Source organism: Polyodon spathula, chromosome 16 (genome assembly GCF_017654505.1).
Source record: "Polyodon spathula isolate WHYD16114869_AA chromosome 16, ASM1765450v1, whole genome shotgun sequence".
NCBI classification, from domain to species: Eukaryota; Metazoa; Chordata; class Actinopteri; order Acipenseriformes; family Polyodontidae; genus Polyodon; species Polyodon spathula.
The window spans coordinates 3,551,925-3,579,836 of NC_054549.1; the positions used below are offsets into that span (position 1 = coordinate 3,551,925).

Genomic DNA, 27,912 nt, shown 5'->3' on the forward strand with positions numbered 1-27,912 from the left:
CTCTTCAAATCAAACTCAGGATATACAGGACAGAAGGGGTCAATATAGAGAACACGGGGGGAAAGAGGCCTCACCCCAGAGGTCATCCTTGTTGAGAGGCTTGTGGGAGTAGAGACTTGCTAGCTATATTTGAAGCTAAACGTGATCCAAGTGGAATGTCCCACAGAATCAGTGATGGTTAATTGTGTTACTGTGTCTTCACAATGCCCTGCCGAGCCAGTATAATATGTAAATGCAAGGCTACACATCAACACTTCCATTGGTATCGGAGTGAATTTAAAGTAAATAAAGCTAACAAAGCTACCTGGGAGCAACATGCATGGGTATCTCCTTCTAGATATGTCAACACTGCACCCCCAGCCCCCTATCCCAGCTTGCTGCCTCAAGAGGTCACCTGGAGGAACATAGAGCCATTGGAAAAGCAGCGATTTGGTTATGGAGAAGGGCTTTTCTCATTGCAACAACTCAAACTCCCAGGTGCCATGCCATGGCTCTCCTCTTGACAAACAGATTGCTGTCTTTCCAATGACTTCTTGTACAGGAGTCAATATCATGAAGTCCCTCATTGATGCAGGGATGTGGTGGAGATGCAGCATTGCATTAAATCTACTATTACATGTTTGAATTTTATAAAGGAAAACATAAGACCTGCAAAATTATGATAATCCATTTTGGGGAACATTTGCTGGAAATATCTTGCTAGCTCAATGTACTTTAAAATCCACTTTCTTTGTCTCTTACCACAATCAACCTTGTTTATTATCATGGCATTATTTTCGTTTTATATGTTGTTTTTTTTTTGCTTTCCAGTACCACTAAATCAATGGCTTTTCTAAAGCAGTTACGCTGGCCATGAGTGAGATTTCAATGGAGATGAACTTCTTCTAAATAACATTTAAGCCTTAACCCTTATACACTGTTCATGTAGAATGTCCTTCTGATTGAAGTTGTTCCAGTCATTGCCCTTGGTGGCTCCTATGCGTTGGAATTACCTTGAGCTAAAATATTCCGCAGATGTTGGCATGGTGATGACTGATGTACAAAATGTAACGTAAAACGTTGTACACTTTTTAATGTTGTTGTTTCCATTCTGAGGCATTTGATTACAGCATTGCCTGTGTCTTTTCCATTATAACTGGTTTAATCAGCTAATGATAAATTCAGAACACAGTCTTGCATGATGTGGATGCAGAATATTAAAGAAATAGCCTTTTCTCATCCACTTTTCAAGAACGTAGGGTGCTGACACTACAAATACTAGGAGCAATTGCTGAGAGGTGACTAATCTGAATAGAAGTAATGTGAAGGATAAATGACTGTTGTTCATTAAAAAGATCATTCCTTCTCAGCAATCATAAATAGGCAATGTTTGTTCAGAAAAGAGTTTTAGAAACCAACATGGATGTAAAAAATAAATACATTGAAAAAAAGCAAAAAAACACCTTACCTGCATCTTTTCAATCATTTCAAACAAATCAGTATTCTGGAAAAAAAAATTAAATAAAGGTAAGGTTTTATCAAATTAAATTGTTTAAATTCCAAAGGAATGTGTTTCAGTGACTGTATTTCCTAATTCATTTCACAATTTCTGTGAAATGTACCCATTGCCGTGCAAGATGTAGTTCCCTGTAAACAATAAGGCATTCTTAAATCAGGATTTCACTGGTATGTCCCAAGGTGATATATTCTTATCCCCATTTACTCCTTTTGAACCCTTCATCATGTGAGAACAGCTCGCCTGTGTTATTCAACAGGAGGTTCCCAGCCCTCTGTTCTGAGCACACATCACAGTCAGTCCTTGACAAATTCCCAAGGTTGGGCAACTACATCAATCAACTTGTACACCCTCAAACAATTAATCTGCTGTGCTGCAAGCCACATGCCACCGAACCTATAATTAAATTGCTACAATTAATATCCATCCAGCAGTGGTTCTAAAATGCACTGGCTGACCAGTGGACCTGCAGCTCACAACGCACAGCGCACCGGGAATAGGGTCGTCTTGCCCGGGTTTATGAATTTGGGTCATCTGTATTTCAGTATGCAAGCTGTAGCATTTGTTTGTTTTGTAGTGAAAGTAGTAGTTTTTGATTGATACTAATTGGCTTCTAGGAAGGAACCACTGGCTTGACGGTGCTACATAACAAGTTTCTTTCTACACTGTAACCCAAAGACTGCTTGTTCTCCCCGATCATTCCATGGTTTGCATCCCACATATCTGTTCATACCAATTAAAAATAGATGTGCACTAAATGCCAGTGGAGTCTTATAGTCTAGATTCTAGGAGTGTCACATGAAAACTAGAAAAAAAACTAGAAAACTAGACATCAGCCGCTAAATTCCTTCTGGCTTTATCAGTTGAGCAGTTGATTGTTTAGCACATTATGCATGTTTACTAAATGGGAGGCCCTGTTTTTGCAATGAAGATTTTATTCACTACATGTTAGTTTTACTTATTGCGTGCACTGCTAGATTGCACTACTTTGGCTCTATCAACAAATGTCAAAGTGTAAAATGTTGAAATGTTTTGTCGGTGTCCCTGTCGGGAATCCCCATTGAAAATTCTAGCAATGACCATTTTTGCGTTGTAGGTGGCCAGAGTAGTACAGGGTGGTTTCATAAGCAAATATAAGGGTAGCGCATTTAAGATTGACCATTTAAGAAAGTAAATGGTTCTCTCGATGCAATCGCAATTTGTTAATTGAAGAATACTGTACAACCGCAAGGCACTTGGTAAAATCAGGACAGAATGGCAGATCCTCATTAGAACATGATGTCCCAGCTGTGCCCCATGAGAGAATAAGAAGCAATGTAACCAGCGCATGGAGTCGAATTACAGGGTCAGGTTTCAATTACTAAACATTATTTAGTCACCTGGGTCCACTGACCTCCTTCAGAAATAAATTGTTTCAAGTGTTTAGGCGTCGCAAGAGAGATTCGGCACAATGAATTGCAGAAAGATGTTCTTTTTTTAATATAAAAAAAATCTTTTAGGGAACCAAAAATAAATAAGAAGGCTAATTAACTAGCCTTTCAGCTATTGAGTCCTGGGTTCAAATCCCTTTTAGCATAAGAGTCAAAGCAGCTGCCTCCATACCACCCACAAAGGCTATACACCAGTGTAACGGAAAGATGAGTTCTGGTGATGAATCTTCCTCCCGACCTGTGAGGGCGCTGAAGAACGAGAGGAGAAGTAGCTGGAAGGGCTGGCCTGACAGTTCGTTTCCGGGTCAGGGAAGTGGGTCAGCCTGGAAAGAAGCGCGACTCTGTTGTAAGACCGTATTGATTTGAAAGGTAAACGAGAAGCAGCTGCAAGTAATAAGGCAGCTGCAGCCGTTTACCTAGATATCATGCAGGATTACATATAGGGGCCAGGGTAACGCTGATCTTTTCCTTCGTTTGGGTTAAACGAGTGGAGAGAGAGAAGGACTGAGAGAGGAGCTCTCAGAGTGGATCGTGTTCGTGTTTTGTATTGTTGTGTCTGTCCATGTAACTGTCTGTTTTTTGTATTCAGCACTAGACAGTTAAGCACACCTCCGGAGCTGTCGCCAGGGTCAGCACGATCTGGAGCACCACTACACACCACACAAGCTGTGTCTGCACCGAGCACCTGCACGTCTTCACGCACCCAGGACTGGTGACCGCGTCTTGTGTTTTGGTTCGGGACTGTGCCCTGTTTTTGTTATCCCCGCGCTTTAGACATTGCTGTGTATAGACGGGGATTTATTATTTTACGGTCACCAGACCTGGATTATAATTAAAGCACCTTTTTTCTCACTGAAATACCGTTGTCTGCCTGTCACTCCTGCATCGCATCACTGCTACACTTGTTCCCCTTACCAGCCACTTTGCCACAACCAGCTACCAGGCACCTTACATGAGCGCTCCCAGTGTGAACAACCTGTCAGATTGCATCTTAGAGTTATACATACACTGATGGACGTTTGACTCCTATTAATAATTCTATTCTACATTTTAGATTCAAGTACACCATCTTCTACAGATGTATTGGCCTGAGAACAACAATAATATTTTTCCTGGCTTTTTAAATAAATAAATTAAAAAAAAATAATAATAATTAAATTATGATGTAGGCCTGATGTACTTGCATAACGTGTCAATATGATATAACCACATGTACTTGCATGTACAGTTATATTATAATATTATATATATATATATATATATATATATATATATATATATATATATATATATATATATATATATATATATATATATATATATATATATATATATATATATAATTACTGGCCACAATCTAGTAACAGTGGATCTCTGTTTCTTAGTTTATCTGAGAAGTGATGTTGGTATCGTGTACATCACTGCAAAAGTGTTCTCATAGGGGTGTTTTGTTTAGCAGCAGAGTGACAGGAAAGGCATTTGAAAAACCTCCCTGTAACAAAGATGACAGTTACCCTTGGGGGCATTTACAATTATTAGGAACCGATTGTTCTGTGGATGTGTCCTTATTCTGCCATGCTGAATGTAAATCTCAACCTAAACCAAAAGCCATTTTATTATGAATTTATTTCATGCGCTTTATAAAAATAAGTTAATCCATAACTTTGGCAGTATTTGGTCTGATGTCAATAGTCTGTCAAAGGTCTTAGGTTCGGTTCTTTTAGTAATGCTGCACTTCACACAATATAAGAATTCTATTGCAACAGTTAGTATTGTTGAGTTTTAGGATATGGGTTTGGTCATGCTAATGGGAATAGTAGATAGTTGATGTTTTATTAGCTTTATAAAAAAATAATTAAAAAGCCCACATACTAACACCTTTAGAACTTTATTATATTTAGCTGGATATAAACAGTATATTTTTGTGCAATAGCAGATATTCTAAATTTGAATACTGGTCCCCAATTGTTAGTGTTACCAAGACCAAACATACATGTTCTGAAATTCACAGTCATTACTCTTGCCAAGTCGCAATAATGCATGAAGAACAACTACAGTGACTACCTACTGCATACAGGACTGATCGTCACAAGGAATCGAGTGCATTACCGCAGCTATCCAGGCTGTTTCAGCCCCATTCAAATTGTGTTTCTGGACAGCTCTAAACACTATTTTAATACCCAAAAACTGGTATAAATCTTGTTCAAGAAGCAAAACATATGTAAATGAAAACGGATTTTCATGAAACTGTGTGCTTGTGGGTACTGAGACAAGCTAGGGAATGCAGCTGTTGCATTCCACCTTTATATGGCTGGACAGTATGATGCCGTCCCTTTTGCAGATATCTTTGTATTCCGGTCCCTTTATCTTAACATGGTTGTTTTTGGTACATTTGAAATGCTTTTAACAGATAAGGGTATAAACCAGAAATAAATTATCTGCTGAATACGAATGTATCTGAACACTGCAGTGTTTGTCATTTTCCCAGAAATTCTGAACATGAAAAAGCACTCTTTTTTTCATCGTGTTTAGCTAAACAGACCACAAACCAGTTTCTGCCTTAAAAACAAATACCTGCAAAGTCAATGCCTGTACTGTTTCTTCTGCTGGGAAATAATGTTGTGACAAAGCTGAGCGTAAACAACAACTGTTTAAAAACGTGGGTGTTCCAGTAGATTCCTTACTTTTCTTAATAGTTTTAGAAAATATGCTTTAAATATGTTGTACTCCAATTCAGAATGCTTCTAACCAAACTAAAATCACTAATCACTAATCACCCCCTAACATTTACGAGACCATTTTTCTGCATTTCAGACTAGTGTGCATGTATGTGTGTGGTAAACATTAAAATTGAAAAAACAATTAACTTTACTACTGTAAACGCACACACTGACAACCATCTAACTCAGATCACTGAGAGATCCCAAGATACACTTAATAACCTGTTACACAACATCCTTACCAGGATTCATCACTTTAAATAAGTGCTTCACCAGATATATGTAAAATTGTGGCGCAACCAGAATACAGTTCTGTTTTTAAATGAACAACATATCATCCCTGAATGCTAATTGAACCAGGAAACATGCATATTTAAGGAATGGAAAGCAACCCAGACTGCCGCTACTACATGTGATCAGAAGTGAGGAGCGACATGGGGCTGCAGTGGCGAGCCAGAAGGCGTCAAATCAAAACGCAGAATAACTCAAATGGCTGCATTGACCTGAACAATGCGCACAGCGTTAACGCGGTACTGAGGAACAAAGAGGTCACCTGATACTGACAGGTGGAAACCTGAGTCCAGGATCTCTTGACTTAAAATACACTGCCTTGCTTTTTGACTAAATGATTTATTTAGCAGGTAAACGGGGATAGTATCCACAAGCTCATATTGCATTCTGTTTGTTGAAATGCCAGCAAGGGATTTAGCAGCCAAGCAGAATTTTTAGGACTAATGGCAAAGTTTGAATGTCCTGCCAAGCAGACACCATGCTCTGCAGGCAATTCTTAAGCCAACTGGACTGAGCCAAGCGTTTGCTGGGAGCCAGAGGCAACTACCCTACTCAACTGTATGATCTCCGGCTACCTGGCAGGTGTGTAGCCACTATTCACTTTGTAAGGAACCTCTACATTATGTTGCGATGGTGAACCAACCCCCTTCCTTGTTTAAATACTGTCTGCATCCTTAAGTTTTAGAGCATTGAAAAGCACTGGAGAATGACCCTAGATTTCATCAAGCACTTATCCACTCAATTCAGCTAGATTCTCTGGTACTGTAAAATGCTTCAAAAAGTTGACAAGCATTTAAAACCAATACTGATCACTTCTGAGTATACCCGATCACCACTGATTCAAAAGTAAAGGTAGATGCAATGGTACTTACATCTTCAGGGGACCTTGCCTGTTCCAAATGATTTCTCCGTAATGCACACGGGCTTAAGTGCAAAAGGTGATACTTTGCCATTTTGGATTAAAAAAATAAATAAATAAAAAAAATTATTTCAAATCAAATGGGAGATTATCACCAACTTCCACTGTAAAATCCTTCTTGCTGTTAGATGAGCATTTAAAAAAGAAAAGTTCCCAGGGACAGTCCTGATATGAAGCCCTAAATTCTCAAAGGTACTCTGAACTTCCTCCATGGAAATGAATTCTCCCCGGCAGCCAGAATCTTACCATGCTACCCCATTCCATGACTGCTGAACTCAGACAGTAGACAGTACAGGATTCTCTAGACTGTGTATGTGTGTGTCTCACTATCTTCAGCTGATGACATATGTTCTAGGAAGCTATGCATTCCTACAAATGAATACCCACCCTCCTTCTCATTTGGCTGGGAGCCAGAGGTGGAGGAACAGGCTCGTCAGGCAATGCTGTGATCTTGGGAGTGTTATAAAGGGGCGTCACTCTGAAATCTATCTATACCCATGGATTTAGACTGCTATAGGGATAAATAAAAACAGCTTGTTCTTTTGAGACCCACCTTTGGTGTGTACATATATACACTTGGTAACACAGATGGTTGGTCTCTGTAGTGGTAACTGCTAAGAACAGTGCATCAATTCTTGAGGTGATAATGAGGAAAATGAAAAATGCACAACAATAACGCAGGCACTGTCAGGGGGAGTGCACAAAAATACACACACAAAACAAATAGGTGCCCTGCCTGGCCAGGGGTGTTTCCTCCCCTGGAGAGAAGGTCGAGGAAAGAAGGTCCTGGCGCTCAGGAACGCAATCCTACATCAGGTGAATATACTTTGGGGTGACACCTTCATTTTAGGTTTGTTCCTTATTTCTGACGTAACGTGATCTTCAGCTGCTTGTACATTACCTATTTGGCTATTGGCTCCTCTTTTATACACGTGAGTCAGAGTCAAATTGTCAATCAGTTAATATTGTGCACATGTGCTTCAGGGATGGGTGTTTAACTCCGTCACTGCCAAGTTACAACACACAACTTCAATTTCAACAAACTGTACCCAACCCAAACGAACTAAACTAATTCTGGGGTGGGACACAGCTGCTGCGATGAGGATGTTCTTTAAAGTCGGGAATGGAATCCACTTTACAAACACATACAAATGGGTTTCAAACTGCCAATGAGACTGCTTTACAATGGGCCTGGACTGGCAGCTGGCATCATCATCACAGTAATCTTCCATTTGTAAAGGGCTTTCTTTTCATGCACTGAAGCACCTCAAAGCGTTTTTTCAATGGTACACAAACACTGCAGCCAAAATGCACTCAGAAATAACCCTACAGCTGTGTCTGTCTTTGTGTTCATTTGTATTCATTTCTAGTTCCAGCTGTGATGGTCCTTTTTGCAACTGACTGAACTGGGCTGAGACCAAGAGAACACGTTTTGCTCCCCTGGGGAAGGCTGCCAGTGTCTTAAGCCCATCGTACATCTGGAAACTTGTCTTTTTCTCTCCAAAGGCATGGATATAACTAGCTTCTAATATGAGAAACTAGAGTGACTGTTGACCAGTCAGGAGAGACTTTGTGAAAGCCAAGTAGACATAGGTTTAGTCTAGTGTTGCCTTCAGTGTAACACTTTTAACTTCACCATTTTTAAGTTATGGATAATTCCGGTTTACAGTATATCTGTCCAGCTGAATGGATAGCTTCCAGCTCTGGCCCTCAGTATTTAGTTTTCAAGTCAGGAAGCTGATACCTGCAGAGTATGCAGGTCAAAACCAGAGGCAGGTGGCAGGTCTGAATTATTGAGTACCCATTGGGGATGTCTGCAATGTTATACAATTTAATAGCTAGAACCACTCAAACACTTGAAGCACTAAAATCTATTGGAAAATAAACTCCGACCATGGCTCATAATCTGGTGGCTGGTTACTGCAAAATGCTTGAATACATGTGCACTAATATCTATACTAGTCAATCAAACAGTACAGCTCATTCATGCAATTAACCAAGGAATGCCAAGAGCTTTGGGTTCATGTTTTAACTACCATTAATTGCATCATTTTCCTTAATATCATGAAACATTTACTTATCCAGCTCAGAATATATTGTGAAAATTACTTTTTAAAATCAGAGGTCAAAACTGCAAAGAGAGAACACACCTGACCTGAACAACCCCAGCCTGCCATTCTGTGCTGGGCCTGTCTCAAGCAGAGCTCCATTTCTGCCCAACCCCACATAAAAAAGATTACAGTATTGATTGATGGAAGGGATAACTTCAAGCCATCCTGACAGAGAATTATTTTAAAGACAAGCAGTACATTATCAGTGCAGTATACTCTCTCCCCTGTAGTGTGAACTGTGATTATGAAATTAATCAAAGAACAGGGTGGCTCAGTTAGGTCTCTATTAACCCCAATCTAAACCAGTTCTCCTAAGCTGTCCAATATGCATACTTTAGGCCATTAAAATACATATCAAATGGAACAAAAGCAGAGACTGAGCACAGTAGTTGAATGCAAGGATTTCAGTTTCACAGGACCACTGATCTAAACTGTCAGATCCAATTACTATACCAACAATTCACTTTAACATGCATTTATTTCATCATCAGTAAAAAAAATATTTTACAGGTGTCCATGGAGACAGTTCTGCTTCAATGAATTGGCACAGGTTAATCATTACACCACTCAACATGCATGAACAGTGCATCGCTCCATGAGAAAACTTCATACTTCAACAGGCCGTCCTTCAAAGTGTTTTGCATTTTGATTGTCACCATTGGGATTTCTGTGAAAGCCTGAGTGATTGATTGTCTCATTGCGGATCGCAGAGTTTTGGTTTCAATGGGAATGGTTTTGTTGAGTATGTACACAGTACAACAATTTCATTGTCTGGTCTGACTGCACTGTGATAACTGAGTTTGTCATGAATACATTCCCTTTGGTACTATTTTGATGGATGCTATCTGTCAAGCAGAATTGAACATTTAAACATTCGCACAGCGTGGAGCACCAATTTATTTTTCATATGCCCAACAGCACATTTCAAGCAATTTACATACATCTTTACACAGCTGAAACAATGTTAGTATAGAACTTGGCTCCTTTTTTTGATATCTTTGTGGCTGCTCCCTAATTGGTTTTAGTAGAGTCCATGTGAAATGCTTTAGGACAGATATAAAATAGACTTAGCTTGCACTCAGTATCAGAACCCAAAGCACGGTGCCAATCTTGTGCCCAAGATCCATTTGAATTCAGACCCACCACTGTTGAGTCTCCACCCTTTTACTCTCTGGTTTAAATTGCACTGATTTCTTATTCAAGCCTTTCATACTGCAAGGCAAAAACCATCCTAATTCCATTCACCGCTTGTACTGTGTCACTGATTGAAGAGGTGGAAATCTTTGAACCCTTTGAACAGAATTAATGTCTCTCAGTGCAACCTTGATCTGATCTTCAATTCAATTGGCTGAAAACATAATTTCACGAAAGAGTCCTGGCCAAGAAGACACAATTAATGATTTAGATTCTGGTATAGTAAGCAAACTTGTTAAATTTGCAGACGACACAAAAGTAGGAGGAGTGGCAAACACTGTTGCAGCAGCAAAGGTCATTCAAAATGATCTAGACAAGATTCAGAACTGGGCAGATACATGGCAAATGACATTTAATAGAGAAAAGTGTAAGGTACTGCACGCAGGAAATAAAAATGTACATTATAAATATCATATGGGAGATATTGAAATTGGAGAAGGAATCTATGAAAAAGACCTAGGAGTTTTTGTTGACTCAGAAATGTCTTCATCTAGGCAATGTGGGGAAGCTATAAAAAAGGCTAACAAGATACTCGGATACATTGTGAAAAGTGTTGAATTTAAATCAAGGGAAGTAATGTTAAAACTGTACAATGCACTTGTAAGACCTCATCTTGAATATTGTGTGCAGTTCTGGTCACCTCGCTATAAAAAAGATATTGCTGCTCTAGAAAGAGTGCAAAGAAGAGCGACCAGAATTATTCCGGGCTTAAAAGGCATGTCATATGCAGACAGGCTAAAAGAATTGAATCTGTTCAGTCTTGAACAAAGAAGACTACGTGGCGACCTAATTCAAGCATTCAAAATTCTAAAAGGTATTGACAGTGTCGACGCAAGGGACTTTTTCAGCCTGAAAAAAGAAACAAGGACCAGGGGTCACAAATGGAGTTTAGAAAAAGGGGCATTCAGAACAGAAAATAGGAGACACTTTTTTACACAGAGAATTGTGAGGGTCTGGAATCAACTCCCCAGTAATGTTGTTGAAGCTGACACCCTGGGATCCTTCAAGAAGCTGCTTGATGAGATTTTGGGATCAATAAGCTACTAACAACCAAACGAGCAAGATGGGCCGAATGGCCTCCTCTCGTTTGTAAACTTTCTTATGTTCTTATGTTCTTAACAGTACACCAGGCCCAACACATTCAGTTTTTTTCACACTTGGTATAGTTCTGCTTTCCTCTTTTTTTATTTTAAGTTCCATTATCATTTTGTTTTGCCATGTGTAGTTTCACTAAGTAATTATGCACAAAATCTGATTTGACCTCAAGTTCCAGACTGTTGAAACAATGACTTCCTGAGCAAGATTCACTAAACTTTAAAAATAGCCCTTCAGTCCGAAGGCCAAGCAATTTCTTCAAAGCTGACAACAGCATTACAGAGGGAATACACATGTGCATTCCACAATACAGATGCAGTTTAAACCAACCCAACTGAAAAAAAGCATATCTAGGGGATATCAATCATGCTTCAAAAATAGAGCAAAATGAGCGTCTAGGGGGCGCCTTTATACCAGCCCGCTCATTTCAATAGCACATGACATCTTGGATAAGCAGCCCCTGACTGGTTAATTCCTGCTTCCTTGCATTTCTAAAAAGTCCAAGAATATCTCAAATGACCATTTAAGAACCTGTACCCAATATCAGGTTGGGTTGCCGTTTGCCCTGATCACAGCCTTGACACAACGTGATTCCATAAGGTGCTGGAAGACATTTCGAGGGATGTTAATTTATTAAGTCATTCATATTTTGCACAATTGGTGCAGAGAGGTAGGCAGAGGATTGTGATTATGAATGAGCCTTCCAAGTTCATCCCCCATTTCTTCAATAGGATATAGATGGGAAATGTCTGTCATGCTCCTCAAGCCATTAGCACATAATTGTAGCATTGTGGATGGGTGCATTATTATAATTGTAGCATTGTGGTACAAGTAGCCATGAGGCTACAAGCGCAGTATTGTTGGTAGGGACTTGAGCCGCAACAACACTTAAGTAATCTACTTCAATCTGGTAGGCAGGTCCTAATAAAAGAGCCCGGCAGTGTATAAAAGCTTAAAAGAAACAGCTTTTGGTATGTTTCAATGGTAGAAACAGCGGCACACCTTAGTCCCATCTCCCTTGAATCTGTTCCACATGGTCCTCTTTCCACTGTATTGTTCGAGTGTAGTATCACGTTGCAAAGCGGGTCAATCAATCACATTACACAGTACAAAGACAGCCCAGTATTAGCCTTACAAAGATGACATGTCAATCAAACTGCAATACAAATGACAAATTGAGACTCTCTTTTTAGATATGAATGATTTGAAAAGTAGCCATTTCAAACCAGCGCTGCAAAACTTATTGCTCGCATTGCCTGCTGCGTGTGGAAGTGTTCTGTTGATACCCTGCTGTACTGTATAATGAGCAATGCTTATCTGATGACACCATCTACTACAAACCGTGAATAAAGACAGTGCTAAATTGGCAGAATTAGTAAGAAAAACTAAGAAGCAGTAAAAAGATGTATTCTAGCATTTATACTTGCTAGGAAGGGGGTTGCTTTTCAAAATGAGTAAGGATATCTGCCCAGGGAGAAGCAACTGAAATGCAATTCCTCTTGAAGGATGTAAAGCAAAACTAAATTAAAGTGCAAAGTTTTTTGTTAGGAAGTCTGAACTCTACTATCGCCTAGCAACGACAAGACTGCAACAAGCTGGTGGACATGATGAGACATCTTCAGCTCACCTTGACCTGAGTATTCAACCTCTGCTGGTTTGCAGTGCATGGTGGGTAGGACCTATTGCCATTTTACCCCACACTGAACGAAATGACACACAATGAAGTGGCATCACAAATGTTATCCATTTCCTACCAAACTTTTTTTTTTTTTTAAATCAAAATGGTCAAGATTTTTTTTTTTTTTCCCCAGAATTACTGCAGTACCGGTTTTACAGGCTTTGATTAGCACCTGTGTATTTTGTGCTTCTTAATCTGACACTAGGCAGTGCTTGGGGTCTGTGAAAACAGCCATACTTGCCTTGCCGCAGTGTTTTACAGTTACAGGTATCTATGAACTACCAGCAGCCTTTGTTTCTAATGCAGAATGGGTGAGATGTTAATAAACATCATGCTGCCTGAGATCTGTGTTGGCAGTCACAATTTCAGACACCTGTTATCTACTCAGGGATACCAAGATATTTAGCAAACTAAGTGCGGTACAACAGGCAACACACGCACCACCGCAAAGCACCATAAACCAGCAGCTATTGCTGAATACTACATACATAAAGCAAACAAACCATTTGTTCTGCATCAAGGCTCATATGCAGACAGGCTAAAAGAATTGAATCTGTTCAGTCTTGAACAAAGAAGACTACGTGGCGACCTAATTCAAGCATTCAAAATTCTAAAAGGTATTGACAGTGTCGACGCAAGGGACTTTTTCAGCCTGAAAAAAGAAACAAGGACCAGGGGTCACAAATGGAGTTTAGAAAAAGGGGCATTCAGAACAGAAAATAGGAGACACTTTTTTACACAGAGAATTGTGAGGGTCTGGAATCAACTCCCCAGTAATGTTGTTGAAGCTGACACCCTGGGATCCTTCAAGAAGCTGCTTGATGAGATTTTGGGATCAATAAGCTACTAACAACCAAACGAGCAAGATGGGCCGAATGGCCTCCTCTCGTTTGTAAACTTTCTTATGTTCTTATGTTCTAATAGCAAATGGCAGTTCAATCAGCACAAGCACTATATATTTAAGCCAACAGACCTGATTACGATCACTGCAGTTCAAGTTTCAGCACGACTACGTACCATTATTTCAGTTCTCAACCCCACAGCTGATACGCTCATTCACAGCATCATGCCTGAGCACAGCCAGTACTATTTCCCACCCCCATGGAGCATTTAATTAAAAAAAAGGAAAAGAAATAAGGTGTTGGTGTAGTGTTGTCTATATTCTGCAAAAATCTTGACTGACATCGATAGCTCAAGGTCACCTTGTGTGTGAGCACAATGTAGCGCTCCTCCATACAGCATTCACCCCTTTCCCAAAGTGACTGACGCTTTTAAACTTGTATGTGTAGAAAACCTTTTCTCTGTACACCGGGTGGTCCAATGGGTCCAGTACTGCTTTGCTTATAGCTTTGATCCTCCAGACTCCATATCAAACCTCATTTTTTATTATTTAAATGCATGTAATTAAAACAATTTGTATATTAATTTGTTGGTTTTTTTTTTTATCTGGAAAGTGCTTTGAGGCAGTTTATAGTGAAAAGCGCTATATAACAAATTGATTGATTTATTGATTGCAATAAGCGATGGAGATCAGCAGAGTTTCTGGACCAAGTTCCGCAATCAGCAAACTACCTCATGTCTTTGTGTGAGTTCTGCAAGGCATTGATTTGAGTACAGTTACAGGTTGAGATGACGCTTCCTTCTTCTGTAAGAGTGTCTTGTTTTGTTCTTTGTTAATCGCTATATGTAGCAATGTTCTAAATGCAGAAACAGAAACCGGAAAGCACCACAACAACTTCACACACGATTGTGGATACCTTTAAACTCCAGTCAATGTCCCAGAATACCAGGTCAGTTTTTAGTTTTTGATGATAATACTAAACCCAATTCTACAATATGTATCTTTTGTACAGTTGTACGGAGTTAGGTACAAATTTGGTTGCTGTGTTGAAGTACATCTGTGAAACAAACAGTCCTATTATTCTAAAAGTAGATCCTATTCTCAATCTTTCTCAAGGCACAGTTAGATGATATGAGAGTGTTGTCTGTGTACGGCAATAGCTGTAGATTCTAGAATACATGGTTATAGTATTATTTAGTTGTTTGGTTCCAGTTTTGGAAAATTAATAGAGGTGTTTTCCACTAATTAGACTGAAGTAAATGCTTGGAAAAGATGCTGAAATAATTGTGAACTATCCAAAGATGAACCAGCTGGTTGAGCCTTGATTACAGGTGGTAAGAGGGTGGAGGAGACATATGCATGGGTATCAAACAGCTCATACAAGTGTATGGAGAGTAGTAGACTAACACTATAGTTAGAACAGAGCTTCAAACCTGATTTCAAAGTGCCACTGTAGAAGCCTTGCATTACATTTCTTTCAAACCCTTCCCCAGAATTCAATTCCCCCCACCTCAATGCAAACCTTTCCCATCTTTCAAGACTAGTGAATGAATGAGATCAGAAGGATATGATCTGTTCTAGAAACCTGGCACTAACTGGGTGTAAAGTCGCGAATGATGAATTACAAGCTTCCATAAAGCATTGGTAATCCAACAGTTTCCTATTAAGGATCAAGGGGTTATTTCTTTAATGGGAGTAAAGGTTGAACAAGCTAGTCCACTAGAAAGCCAAGATGAAATAACAAGGCATCTCAATTGCATTTCAACCCTCCCCAACCCAATTCTGATCTGAGCTGCGGGTGGAATTGATAAAAAAAAAATAAATACAATACCGCTGCTTTGAGAGATGAATTACTTCCCTATTTCTCTACATTCAATTCATATTTTCCCAAGGGGAAGTGCATCCGGGCCAGGGATATAATACCTTCTGAAAAAAAGTATCAATATTTTAAATCTCATCGGAGCACAGCAACCCTATTAAAAGCACCAGAAAGCTGTGACAAATCTGCCATCGCACCCCCTCCCCCAATCCTTCTGACAAGGGGAGGACATGCAGAGGTGCAGGAACAATTGTTATAGTGAGGGTGCTGAAACCCACTGAACAAAACTGTAACTCCTGTATATGATGGAAGCCATGAACCCACAGCACCCCTAGTTCCAACACCCCTGAGGACATGCCACCTTCACTACTCTTTTGGGAATGAGGCAGGCTGTACAGCACAGTGCATTAATGCCATTTTGTTACATAGTCCTGCAGGTGTCCTCTCGGGCTCACCATGTGCCTGGCCAGAAGGGGGCCGCCAAACAAACCTGTCGTATACAGTTGATGATGAAACAATGTATTTAAATCAAGGGATGTCAATATATGTAGTAACCTAGGCATCCAAGTGGGGTAAAATGGGCATATATTGCCTCATCCCCAATTGTTCTTCAATCAGTGACTGGCCCCTCTAACAGGTCTCCAGCATTGTGTACATACAGTAAGGTGCACCTGATCCATCTGCCACACAATAGCATTGTGTACATACAATAACGTGTACCTGATTCATCTGCTAGTAAATAGCATTGTGCACATACAATAATGTGTATCTGATCCATCTGCTACACGATAGTCCTTAATGAAACCACAAACACTGCCTTCATTAAAAAATTCATTCTACACACTCAACAAAAACATACACTGGATAGAAAAGAAGGTCACAAATATTTATCGTGCATCTCTGCTTTACAAAAGCCTTCAAACAATAAAATAATAAAGTCATCATGAAGGCTCATCTTTAAACCTCCACAGATCAATCCAGAATTGAAACTTCATTTTAGAAACCAGCGGGATTTCATTATTTTCTTTTCAAGCGCACCAAAACTAAAATGGCTTATAATAAACCCTTTCTCTTTATTTCTTTGAAAAAAAAAAAAGAGGTAAAGCTTTCTGAATATTGCGCCAGACATATTTCACCAGACCAGTTTTTAAAATAAAATTATGATGGAAACTTTAAGTTTTTTTAAGTCCTTCAGCATTGTGTGTTGGGACACTGCTGTTCAGGGGGGAAAACCTGGACCTTCTCCTACAGCAGCTCTTGCCATGTAACCTGACCATGTCTGCCAGCACGGTGTATTTAAAGGGAATGATCTTTGACAATCCTAGCATGAGAGCCTCTTCCCAATAAAAGCATACACATTCACAGGGAACAAAAGACACAGGGGACTGAAGGATGAAACATGCATGCGCGTGTGACCTTGACAAAGCCAATGGAAACAAGGGTTTCACCTACCTTCAGATAGTGGGGAGCAGTGTATGGTGGGTGGAGGTGGAAAACCGGCAGCTCTAGAGTGTTAGAGATGGGAGAGACCCCTCCATCCTGCTTCCTGCAAAAAAAAAGGAATAAAACAGTCACTCTTTTATTAACCATGTAATGGCCAAGCCTTTTTGAAATGAGAAACGTTACTTCATGTAACTAGATAACTAGATTCTCTTTCTTGTACAAAACACTTTTTTTTTCCTGTCTGGCAAAACATTTTGCTTTGTGAGGATGGATTTAAAAAATACTAATATAAAGGGGTGGTTAAGCATTTTATCAGACGGGATACAGAAATACAGGGTTACGTTTTACGTTATCTTCTGAATTTTGTGCAGGGAGGCACTGGCGGAAGTCAAGAATAATGAGGGCTTCGTCTCAAAGTTTTTTTTGAGCATTTCTATTTCCAATCACAACCATCTCAAGTACAGTCCACTTCTTGTAATTTCTCAGTGGAATGCTGGGAGGTTTCAGCCAGCACTAGCTCCACCCACTTACAGCTTTGATGGGAGTGCACCTCAGCGCTGCCTTGAACACCCCCTGTCTGCCATTCATTCCTGGGCTTCTCTCTCAAGCAGAGTCTTCCAGTTGTGCTGAATCGTGTGTTGGTTTTAGGAACTAATGTTCAGATTAAGACGCGCATTTGGGAGTCGCGAGCAGAATTTGGCTGCACCCTGTGACTTCCCAAAGACCTTGGTGATAATTTCAGTGTGCTCAAGTCAACACCAACATCCGGTAAAAAAAAAAAAAAAAAAAAAAAGGTCCCCTCTGTGATGATAGGACAGAGCACCTTAAATAGTAAATAACGTCCAATTTCATTTTAATTGTAATTACTCAAACACTATTATTTGTATCTGAGTGCAGGTGCTTTCTCCTGACTTCAGGATCTGCTTGCCTTTTGTTTTGCTGACACATTTAAAAACACTTGGGTTGGTCTAGCCTGCATTACATAATCCTACGTGTGAAACACTTTCGAATTTAGAGGAGCCACAAGCTTAACTCTGTAGTTAAGGACAACCCCCATCGCCTGAGCAAGCTAGAACAGATGTGTTGAATACGTGCTACGTTGAATACATCAAACCTATGTTTCAAACTCTATTGATTTCTTCCCCTCTTTGTCTTTCTCACTGTTTGTCCTGGGTCTCTGCCAGCTTGAGCAGCTGGGTGAAGGGGCCCAATCGGAGGGTGACAATAGCCATGGCAAGGCAAAGTTTACTGCTAATAATTGGAGAAGAGCAAAGCAAAGATCGTATTGTATGATCGCAATGGATTAATCCAGAACTAAGTAGGACATGGTGACCACTGTTTCAGAGCACAGTTGTCAACACCTGTTGCTGGAATATAAAGCCGTAAGAGACCAGCCTGTCTCGACTGTGATGTATGGCTGTGTGTTTGGGACGTGGCCTTTAGGGAATGCAGTGATCCAAAGCCTTATCTAGAGATGGGGCTGGCTGTAAAATCATCGGCACATTTACTCGTCTGCCTCGTGATAGAAAATGTGACCAATTTGCACTGTCAGACCAGCCCCTGTGGAAATATTCCCCTGGGATTGAGAAAGCCATTCATGTGTATTGGAGCATGGTGTCACAGCCCAGTGTCCCACTGTGTAAGGAAGGAGAAATCTGTGCTCGGTCTTGTGGTGTCATTAATACAGTGCTTTTACAAATTAGGGATTCAAAGCATTACAAAAAAATAGCTTTAGACAGAAACGTCACTTATTCAACCAACTGCAAGCCTTTTCTTATGATCAAACTCAACTAGGAATTTAGTGCATATGAAGTAAACTTTAATACCCGTTGAAATGAGCAGTGTTACCATGAACACATGCATATGTCATATTCATTATTATTTAGCATATTAGTAAATTCAAAGTAAAACCAAAGACACACTTCAGGTTGTACACAGGAGGCATGGGAAAAAGTGAGCTGTGGGTAACACTTTACATGAAGTGCCTCTAATTGCTATGTATTTACATAGTAGTTTAGTAAATACATGTGTACTTGCACATAATTACAAAGTTATTATGCACGGTTACAATACTCTTAATGTGGACATGTTACCAACCAACCATACCAACCCTCAGCCTAACCTGAACCATAACTGTAAACCTAACCCTTTTCTAATACAATTGTGTGCTTGCATATATCGTGCAAAAAGATTTAACTATACATTGTAGTCATGTGTAAGTACACACGTATTTACTATGTAAAGTGTTACCGAGCTGTGCTACTGGTGAGTAAAGAAGACAGCTTTGCAGGAAGCCAGCGCTGCTCACAACTGGCAGATTAGTTGGTCACTGAAGGACAGACAGCTAGCAGGATTGAAGTCAGGGTTGCAGACTCAGCTCCCCATACTAATGCAATGTCTGCAGCACATTGTATAAGCTAAAGCCCTTTTTTACTTGCGCGCCTTTTGTTTGAGCTAATTTCATGATACATCGGCTATCTTAAATCGATAATTGCGTTATGTGCTGTATTTTCTTGAAAAGGGGATAACATTTTAAAGAAAAAAAACGCAGAAATAAAACAGTTTTCACAGCTGGAACAGAGTTGACAAATTTATTTATAACATATGTGGGTTTACAGATTACCTAACTACTGTGCCTTAGGACAGAGGTTGTCTTTTTTGTTTGGGGTTACCCTTTGTAAAAACCGTTCTGGATAGAGACCCCCACCTGAAAACTGATGAAAAGGCAAATCACAAACAAGAAAGAGGAAGTGTACTGCACTGAAAGTGGATGCTGAATGTGTTTCACCACAACAGTGCATTTCTGTACATTATACATGTATGTTTATTTACAAAGCAGCTTCCAGAATTTCCTTGGGACTCCCTGGGCAACCGGACCCCAGTTTGAGAACCCTGGACCTAGAAAGATCAGGTCCAGTTGTTTAGCAGGTACCAACCTACATCAGGTGCACTGTAACCACAGCCAGACTTTAAACAGACTTCTTTAACAGCCAGCTGTTATCAGCTTCTCTTTTATACAAAGGGCATATAACAAAACCCTGCATAGCACTGCTATCCTAAAATTACCATGTTTTTAAAAATAATAATACTAATAATCATCAGCTTGGTTGAGGATTAGTTTACAGCTACCACTTCACAACATCAGACAACACCCAGCTGGTAGATTATAAATTACACAGTAAAACAAGCCCCTCAGGTTTTAAAACCTTGGGTATAAATGTCACATTGTATCTGCTATACAGCAGTTGAATTGTAAACTCAGATTATAATCCTCTGGCTGGTACCTGCCTAATCTTTCTAGACAGTGGGAGGCTGTCATTAGCAGTCAACGATAGCTTTTTTTCGCCCCTAAAGTCGCAAATCAAAAGCTTAGCAGGAAATAAAATGCTCAAAATGAAGTTACTTACTGTGCCCTGTGTTTTGTGGAAGCATACAATGCAAAGACTCCTCTGTGAACAAGATAAGCAGCAGTGCATCAATGTCATTCAATAAGCTTTCCCCTCCTCCAGTGCAAGAATCGCCAAACCTAAAATGAGACCCGCGCTGGGCTTTGGTTTAGAATGCACCTGCTGGCAATACTGATTCACTCGTTCATTTTAAATAGAGCTGCTACTTCCCCTTGCCTCTCCCTCTCCCCTCCTCCCCCCCTCCTCCTCCTTCAACAGAAGGGGACACGACTGGTGCTGCCTGCCTGCCGGTCCATGCTGTTTGATGGTTTGTATGGCATTTATTATGCCTTGCCTTAATTAAACATGCCGTTTTGTCAGAGGCTGTCCCTTAGGCAACATGGTTAGAAATTCAACATGAAACCAGCTCAAAGCACCCGAGCACCACCCTTTAAAAAAAAAAAAATTAAAAAATAAAATAGTGAGTTATCAGTTTATTAGTAGTATAAAGAAGAGGTCTCATATATATATATATATATATATATATATTATATATATATTATATATATTATATATATATATATATCTATTATATATATAGAGAGAGAGAGAGAGAGAGAGAGAGAGAGAGAGAGAGAGAGAGAGAGAGAGAGAGAGAGAGAGTCTGCAGCCCAATGGTGTACATGCATTAATACACCATTCATATATTGATTTTTGTTTATTGCTGTTTAGACTTTGTACAGAACTTTAAAGTGATATGTTAACATTTTTGATATCTAAGCTACATCTGGTATTTGTGTTTTAAAAAAAAAAAAAAAGTATTTGAACATTTGAAAAACAAATAGTCATTATGATTATTATTGGTGCTAAGCATTAACTTAAACTAGTAAAATACCAAGTTGTATTGAATATATTTAAGCATTGCTGCTATTTAGATCAATTGAATAGTCCCCAATATGTCAATGCCAGTTGTCTCTATTAATATGATGATTCAAATTAAGGCACTGCTAGATTTAGCCATAATACCAACAATATGAAGTCAAACCGTTTACAGAGATAGACTGAGATATGAGCCCTTGTATAAGGGTCGGGAGATCTACAAATACAAAGCATATCAGTAACACACATCTGAGCCACAGCTGTAAAAGCATGAGCATCAAAAAGGTCATGACCTACTTCCACCATGCCTATATGTAAAATATAAATGCATCCAACAGGCATCTCCTTCTATCTCCAGATTGAATAAACTCTTCTTTGTATGTAAGATTAGATGGGACAGGTGCATGCAAGCTCTCCTCAGATATATCTCTGCTGTTGTATCTGTGGGTTCATGGTAAGCACCCTGTCCTTTTCCATTTCAGTTCATCAGTTTTACTGAGCTTATTTTCTTTTCAAACCCTTCAGAGATGGAATCCCTCCAGACTCTTACCAACAGGCCTGATTGTATCTCCTTTCTGGAGGCAAATCTGCATTGAACATGTCTTTACTGTAGTTTAATCACTACAGCAATCAGTATTTTGCAGCAACTTGTTCACTTTGCTATATTCCTTTCTGTGAACTACAGCTGCACGCTGTATGTACTTTAGTATGCAACTGGCACAGAGCATGTAACAAAACGATATTGTTGCCGCTGAAAACAGACACCAAGATTTTTTTCAATTGTAAAATGAACTATGATTTTTGATTAGCTCCGTCATGGATTTTTTTGCAATACAAAGCTGTGGTAAACAGCTGGTAGACAAAATAAAATAAAAGTCTCCCCCTGGAGGCGGTGTAGTGCTGCTGCAACTGAACTGAAGCTCATTTCAAAGCCAACATAATGGACAGTATCATTAAAGGGTTATTGAAAATGTCAAAAGTTATAGACCTACACTTTCTCCCTCTCAGAACACAAAAAAAACCCCCCAAAAACCAATATGTAGGTTTCCAAAGCGCAAATATTTTTCAGCCTGGCTTTTGCTTATTATACTCAACTATAGAAAGCTTGCTTTTCTGTTTTTTTTATCCTAATTTGTTAAAATTGTTTCAACATTTCAGCCCTAGTATCTGCCCACCTGTCTGTAAAATTTAGCTGCCATTTGAATGGCCAGTTCTCTTTGTAAACCCAACATATTAAGAATGACGATAAAGGTAACACTAGTTGTGACTTGACCCAGAAAATGTTTCAAATGATGCATGTTGTAACAGGCTCAACCAATTTGATACAGTTTTTGAGGCCAGTCATTCAGTCTTCATTGTTGTATCACATTTGTCACTCCTTGTACATCAACATTAAAGGAATGCTAGCCAAGCAGTCAAACATTATCACTTACCTAAGAAAAACAAAAAATCCTTATTTTTTGTTTTTGGGTGCTAGCTGAAGTTCAAACAGCCACTCATGTGTAATGTGTAAAAATGTATTAGTGCAGAAATCATCTGATCAATGTGGAAGCGGGTATTCACACGCTTTATTAGTGTGGAAATCAGCGTATCTGTGAGGAAGCAGACGATCATCATTTCATTTAATTAAATTGAGTACAGTATAGTGCAAGCCAAGGAATGGTGCTGTATTGTAGTTACTGAAACCAGTGACAAGCGAGCAGAAAGCAGACTTAAGACTCTCTTAGCCTGGCTTAAAGACTCATAACAAGAGCAGTGACTTTTTAAAAACTAGCTGTCTGCCTCTGAACAATGCTGATTATGCCCAACATATATTTTGACTGTTGTTGGGGCATTATATTTTATTTGTATTATTGCATTTTGCAAGTTTTCAATTACCAGATTCTGCCGAGTCAACGCCCAGGAGGCGTAAAGTTGTCGTTAAGGCAAAAGTGTGGGAGGGCATTGACTCAGGCAGGGGTGAAATTACAGGCATTATTGCAGAGAGTACTTTTAACATTAGTTAGATAGATTAGGCATGCTTAAAATTCAAAAGACAGAGCACAGCACACAGTCACGACACAGCATCGAGAAGTGCAGTTAACATATTTAATGACTGGTGAAATGTAATTCAAAGCTTCTGCAGTATGTCCACTGTTTTGTCATTTTAATACTTTGCACAAACAAACATTAAACTTTAAAGCTGCGGTGTCTAGTGCAAAACACCACAAATAAACACATTTGTAAAACTCTAAAATAAAAAATAGTCGCTACATTTTTGGTCCATAAAATAAAGTGCTTTATATAATCTTTGCAACTAAGAAATGGCAAAACAAAACACTAAACAAAATAATAAATTAGCATCCTAAGATAGCACTGTAGCATTAAAATGCCCAACACACAAAATGTGCCTAAGTTACAAGCTCTTGCACTGTCTAAAAAAATAAATTAAAATCTGCATCATCTGATCTGAAACTACCAAACTCCACATCTTCGTTGCCTGAACTGAAGATAACCCTGGCCCTGAATCATTCAATGCACAAAGCAACTACTTCTAGGCTGTTTTTTCTATTCACGTGAGCTGCGATATTTCCGCTCAGTTATTGTTTGCGCATTCAGCTAAAAGTTGGGATGGGGCGATTGTTCAAACCGGGGCGTTGACTCGGCAGAATCCGTCAAGAGCGCAGGGATTTCCCAAACAATAAACTCAATCTGTGTTTTTCACTAATTCGGGCTCAAATCAGTCCCAATCTGCACAGATTAATTGGGGTCTACTGTACTTCTATATTCCTTTCAAACAATCTGACAATGCAACCTTTCAGTTCAGCTGGCCCAACCTACTATACATATATGGAAAGGGTGAGTAGATGGGGCAAGCCATGTTGTCACATGAATTGAAAGTCTGTTCAGTCCTTCAATCAACACTAAGTACTTTTTAAAAAGGACCTTCTTAGCCTTGTCTGCAGCAATGTCAGGGGCCCACGATGGAACACAAGAGCGAGAAGGAAAAAATCAAACAGACAAACAAAACTAGTTCTTTACAGGCCCCTGACAGGTCTGGTGGAATGCCCCTTTGCACCACCCTGCTAGGCACTTAGAATTATCTGTGCAAGTTCAAACCCAGGTAATAACAGATGACGATATTGAAGCAAAAGGAAGCCAGAACTACAGACCATAGTCGTAATCATAAAAAGGCAAGAACACATTTAAAGCTACTTGCTGTTTCCCTGCAACAGTATTTCACTGCAAGCTATTGCAAAGGAAACCGGACACTGCATGCTGTGCAGATTCATGCTTTACTGATGGGGTCACTTCAACCGTATACCTGCTGACCTGGAATAGCATCTGGCTGGGATTTACTGAACTCACCACATGTGCCCTGCAGCTAAATGGGATTCTGTGATAGGACTTGTCGAGGGAAATGGAAGTGCCACAGGCTGTATGCTACACATTAGTGCAGCTAGGAGAGGAGCCTCACAGGGGCTAATCAGGCACTCCCTAATTGAAGCGTTGAGCCACAGGAGTCTGACACAAAGGCAGTTTATTTTCAGGGGGCAGCCCCTGTTAGCATGCATGTTAATTTCCACTGTGCTGGAATTTTATACAGCCCCCTTTAACTATACTTAAAGCTGGCGGAATAACCATGGTTCATAACATTTTTACGAGTCCCTAATTGTTAACTGGGGTGAAACACAACTATCATAATTTTAATGGACAGACTCTCTCAAACACAGGAATCAAACGAGAATATTATATTTGTGGCATTTGCTTGCAGCTCTTTAACTCCAGTCCAATCCATTAAGAGATCCTTCACATTTTACCACTTGGGGTGAAAACCACATCACCCTGTGACATACGTTGGTGAACCCAAACTGTTTTCAACATTGAAGACACAGAAGAAACAGACTTTCAGTTGAAATGTTTTTTCATTGAATTTCTAGATTTAGCACTGTTGAGTGTTTTATAGCTATGGATGAAATGTCTAGAGTCCAGGTCCTAGAAATCCACCACAACAGCACTATCCTATACATTGGTTTTGGCTTTGTCTCCCCTTCTCAGTAACCAATTGCTGATTTTTCTATGAATCATATGTTCTCAATGCCTCTGCCAGGGATACAATCCCTTTTCTTTAACCACTGGACCACATAGCTTCCATACCATTATAAAGGTCTAATTCAAGTTTACCATAGCCATTACCATTCACTGGAATTATTTGGTTGGTCTGACGTCATTTACATGCAAACCAGGGATTATGACGATAGCGGCCAGCAGTAGTAGACCCAACCCTAACTCCTTTTATACTGGATACAAACAGCAAGCTTACCAATGATCTACTGCATTTGAAAAAATGAGTATTAATGTTCCCCAGTGAGGTTTAGTGAGCCACAGCAGGCAGTAACACTACTGGAGAGATTGACTGTACTGCAATTCCACTTGCTGTTCCTGAGTGTGCTGTTCAGTACATCACAGGGTCTCTCCCCCACTGTGAGTGAGTGTGTGTATCTCTCAGATACTTCAGTGAGTATGTAAAGCTGAACCGGCCTCTTGTGGTATGATCACGTGACTCCATTTGAAAAATAATTCAGTTCCTTTTTTAGTTCACCCATAACTTCAAAATGCTCTCTCAGAATTCTAATCTGAAGCTGTAAGAAAAGAATTCAAGCAGACAAACTTTTGAGCTAGTGTCGGCTCCGGTGAACTTTCTAATTAGTACACTGGATAAAGTTCTGACTGAAACATTTGTCTCCTTTTCTGATCAACCACAAAAAAACAACAACTGTAAAGCAATTTTTGGGGCATTCAACCGAACCACAGTTCTATATGTTTATATAATCTATACAATAATGCAACTCCTGTTACTATAGTTTATTTTGCTGCTTAAAAGTAATTGTTTTGGTCCTTTTATAAATTGATAGAATTTCGCAATTTATCTTTAAAGACACAAAAATCAGTAGGCTACCAGCAAAATCGGTAGGTCCCAGCTACTGTTAATCCATCTACTGTGTATAGCTATTCAATATTATCATTTCTTTATGCCAGAAACAGATATTAAAACTATTTACCACAAAATTCTGATTGGAGACTACGATAAAATATACAGACAGCATCGTACATCATTACAAAAATATCTTGCAAACAAATCTGAATGGAACAGAAACTAAACTACCAAGGAATATATTGTACGTTACATGAAAGATGAAGCCATTGCCGAAAACCTTTGTCTACTTGATAGATTTCTCTGTAGGCTTGTTTCCCTGACCCTGATTAGCACTGATTTTGGACTGTCTCACCAACCAAGATGAATCTGTGAAACCAGCCGCTGGTGTTTAACATCAGGGGTGACTTAGAACCGTGTGTCAGGCTTTCAAACGAAAGGTAGTTCTAAAACCTGCTACTTCCTCTTCGCTGATTGCAGAATGGAAAAGCAACTCTGATTCCTAGTGATCTAATTCATATTTGCTGAAGTCCAACACCCTCTCTCTTGTAATCACTGCATCACATCCTACAACCACAGTATGAAAAGAATCTGTCAGAATGTCCATAGAAAACCAGTCATGTGTGCTTCATGTGGCAGTATCCTGAAATGAACATGATATCTTGAAAGGTAATGCTCATAGGTTTTTAAACTTGATATCTCACAGGCTTAAGGGTTATTACACACAGTACTGTATCTATATGAGTAACAATCTTTATTTAAGGCTGTCATAATTAAAACAAGCATGTCAGTAACTTCCATCCCCGGTCACAGCTGTAAATCTGAACTGGAGTCTTCAGTATCATGAAAAGGTTCACTATCAAGTGGAGAAGGAACCTATAAAAATGTAAGTTTGATATACAGAAAGACAAACAGGCTGCCTGCTTCCATATACCTTCATCACAATTGTATATTGGACAGGTAATGTTTCTCCTAGATTTACTTCAAAATGTAAACATGAGATGCAAGCAGACAGACACACAGCCTCCATATACAGGACCCAGCGAACCGAGGTGCTAAAGAAAGGCGTTTTGTGACAATTGGACAAGCGATTCTCCAGATACATGCAAAGCTAAAGTGAGATACATACATGCAGTATACAGAGAGAAATATCCTCGAAAAGGTCATTGTGGCAGGCTGGCGAGTGGATAGAGGCCCAGAGACTGTCTGCAGTTTAAAAAAAATACTAATTTTATTATAAATAACACAAAATAAAAGTGCACAATGGCAAAATAAAGGGATTTAAACAAAAAAAAAAATCCAATACAAAAACAAACTTACAAAAACAAGGTTTCCGGGCTGGGCAATGCCTTCACTGGATTCAAATTTACCCAAACCCAAACCCCAAACCCAAAACCAAACCCAAAACCAAAACCAAAACCAAAACCAAAACCAAAACCAAAACCAAAACCAAAACCAAAACCAAAACCAAAACCAAAACCAAAACCAAAACACACCAACCTGCTTCCTCAGCTCCCTCCTCTCTAATGAGAAGCAGAGGCCTCCTTTTATGTCAGGTGGCTGGGCGCTGATTGATCGTTAATTAAACTAATCATCTAATCAATCCCAGCCACCTGAACACAATGAACCCAGGCAGGTAGGGGAATTTAACCCCATCTCTGCCAATTTCTAAAGGGCAGAGCTGTGCTCTGCCACA

General features: G+C 39.5%; 1 protein-coding gene across 18 annotated transcripts in view; it reads right to left on the minus strand.

Annotated features, from left to right (window-relative positions):
- The window catches only part of LOC121328711 (rap1 GTPase-activating protein 1-like), a 124,884-nt gene that overhangs the window by 34,282 nt on the left and 62,690 nt on the right, over positions 1-27,912 (minus strand). For 15 of the 18 annotated variants that reach the window (XM_041273706.1, XM_041273690.1, XM_041273691.1 and 12 more), the window contains exons 3-4: positions 17,046-17,139; positions 1,448-1,483 (exon numbers count right to left, since the gene is read on the minus strand). In XM_041273706.1, coding sequence (XP_041129640.1) covers positions 1,448-1,465 — 18 coding nt within the window. In that variant the 5' untranslated portion in view covers positions 1,466-1,483; positions 17,046-17,139. Of the gene's footprint in view, positions 1-1,447; positions 1,484-6,808; positions 7,182-17,045; positions 17,140-20,443; positions 20,618-27,912 lie in introns of those variants that run through there. The other 3 variants (XM_041273701.1, XM_041273697.1, XM_041273692.1) reach the window with 3 other exon arrangements.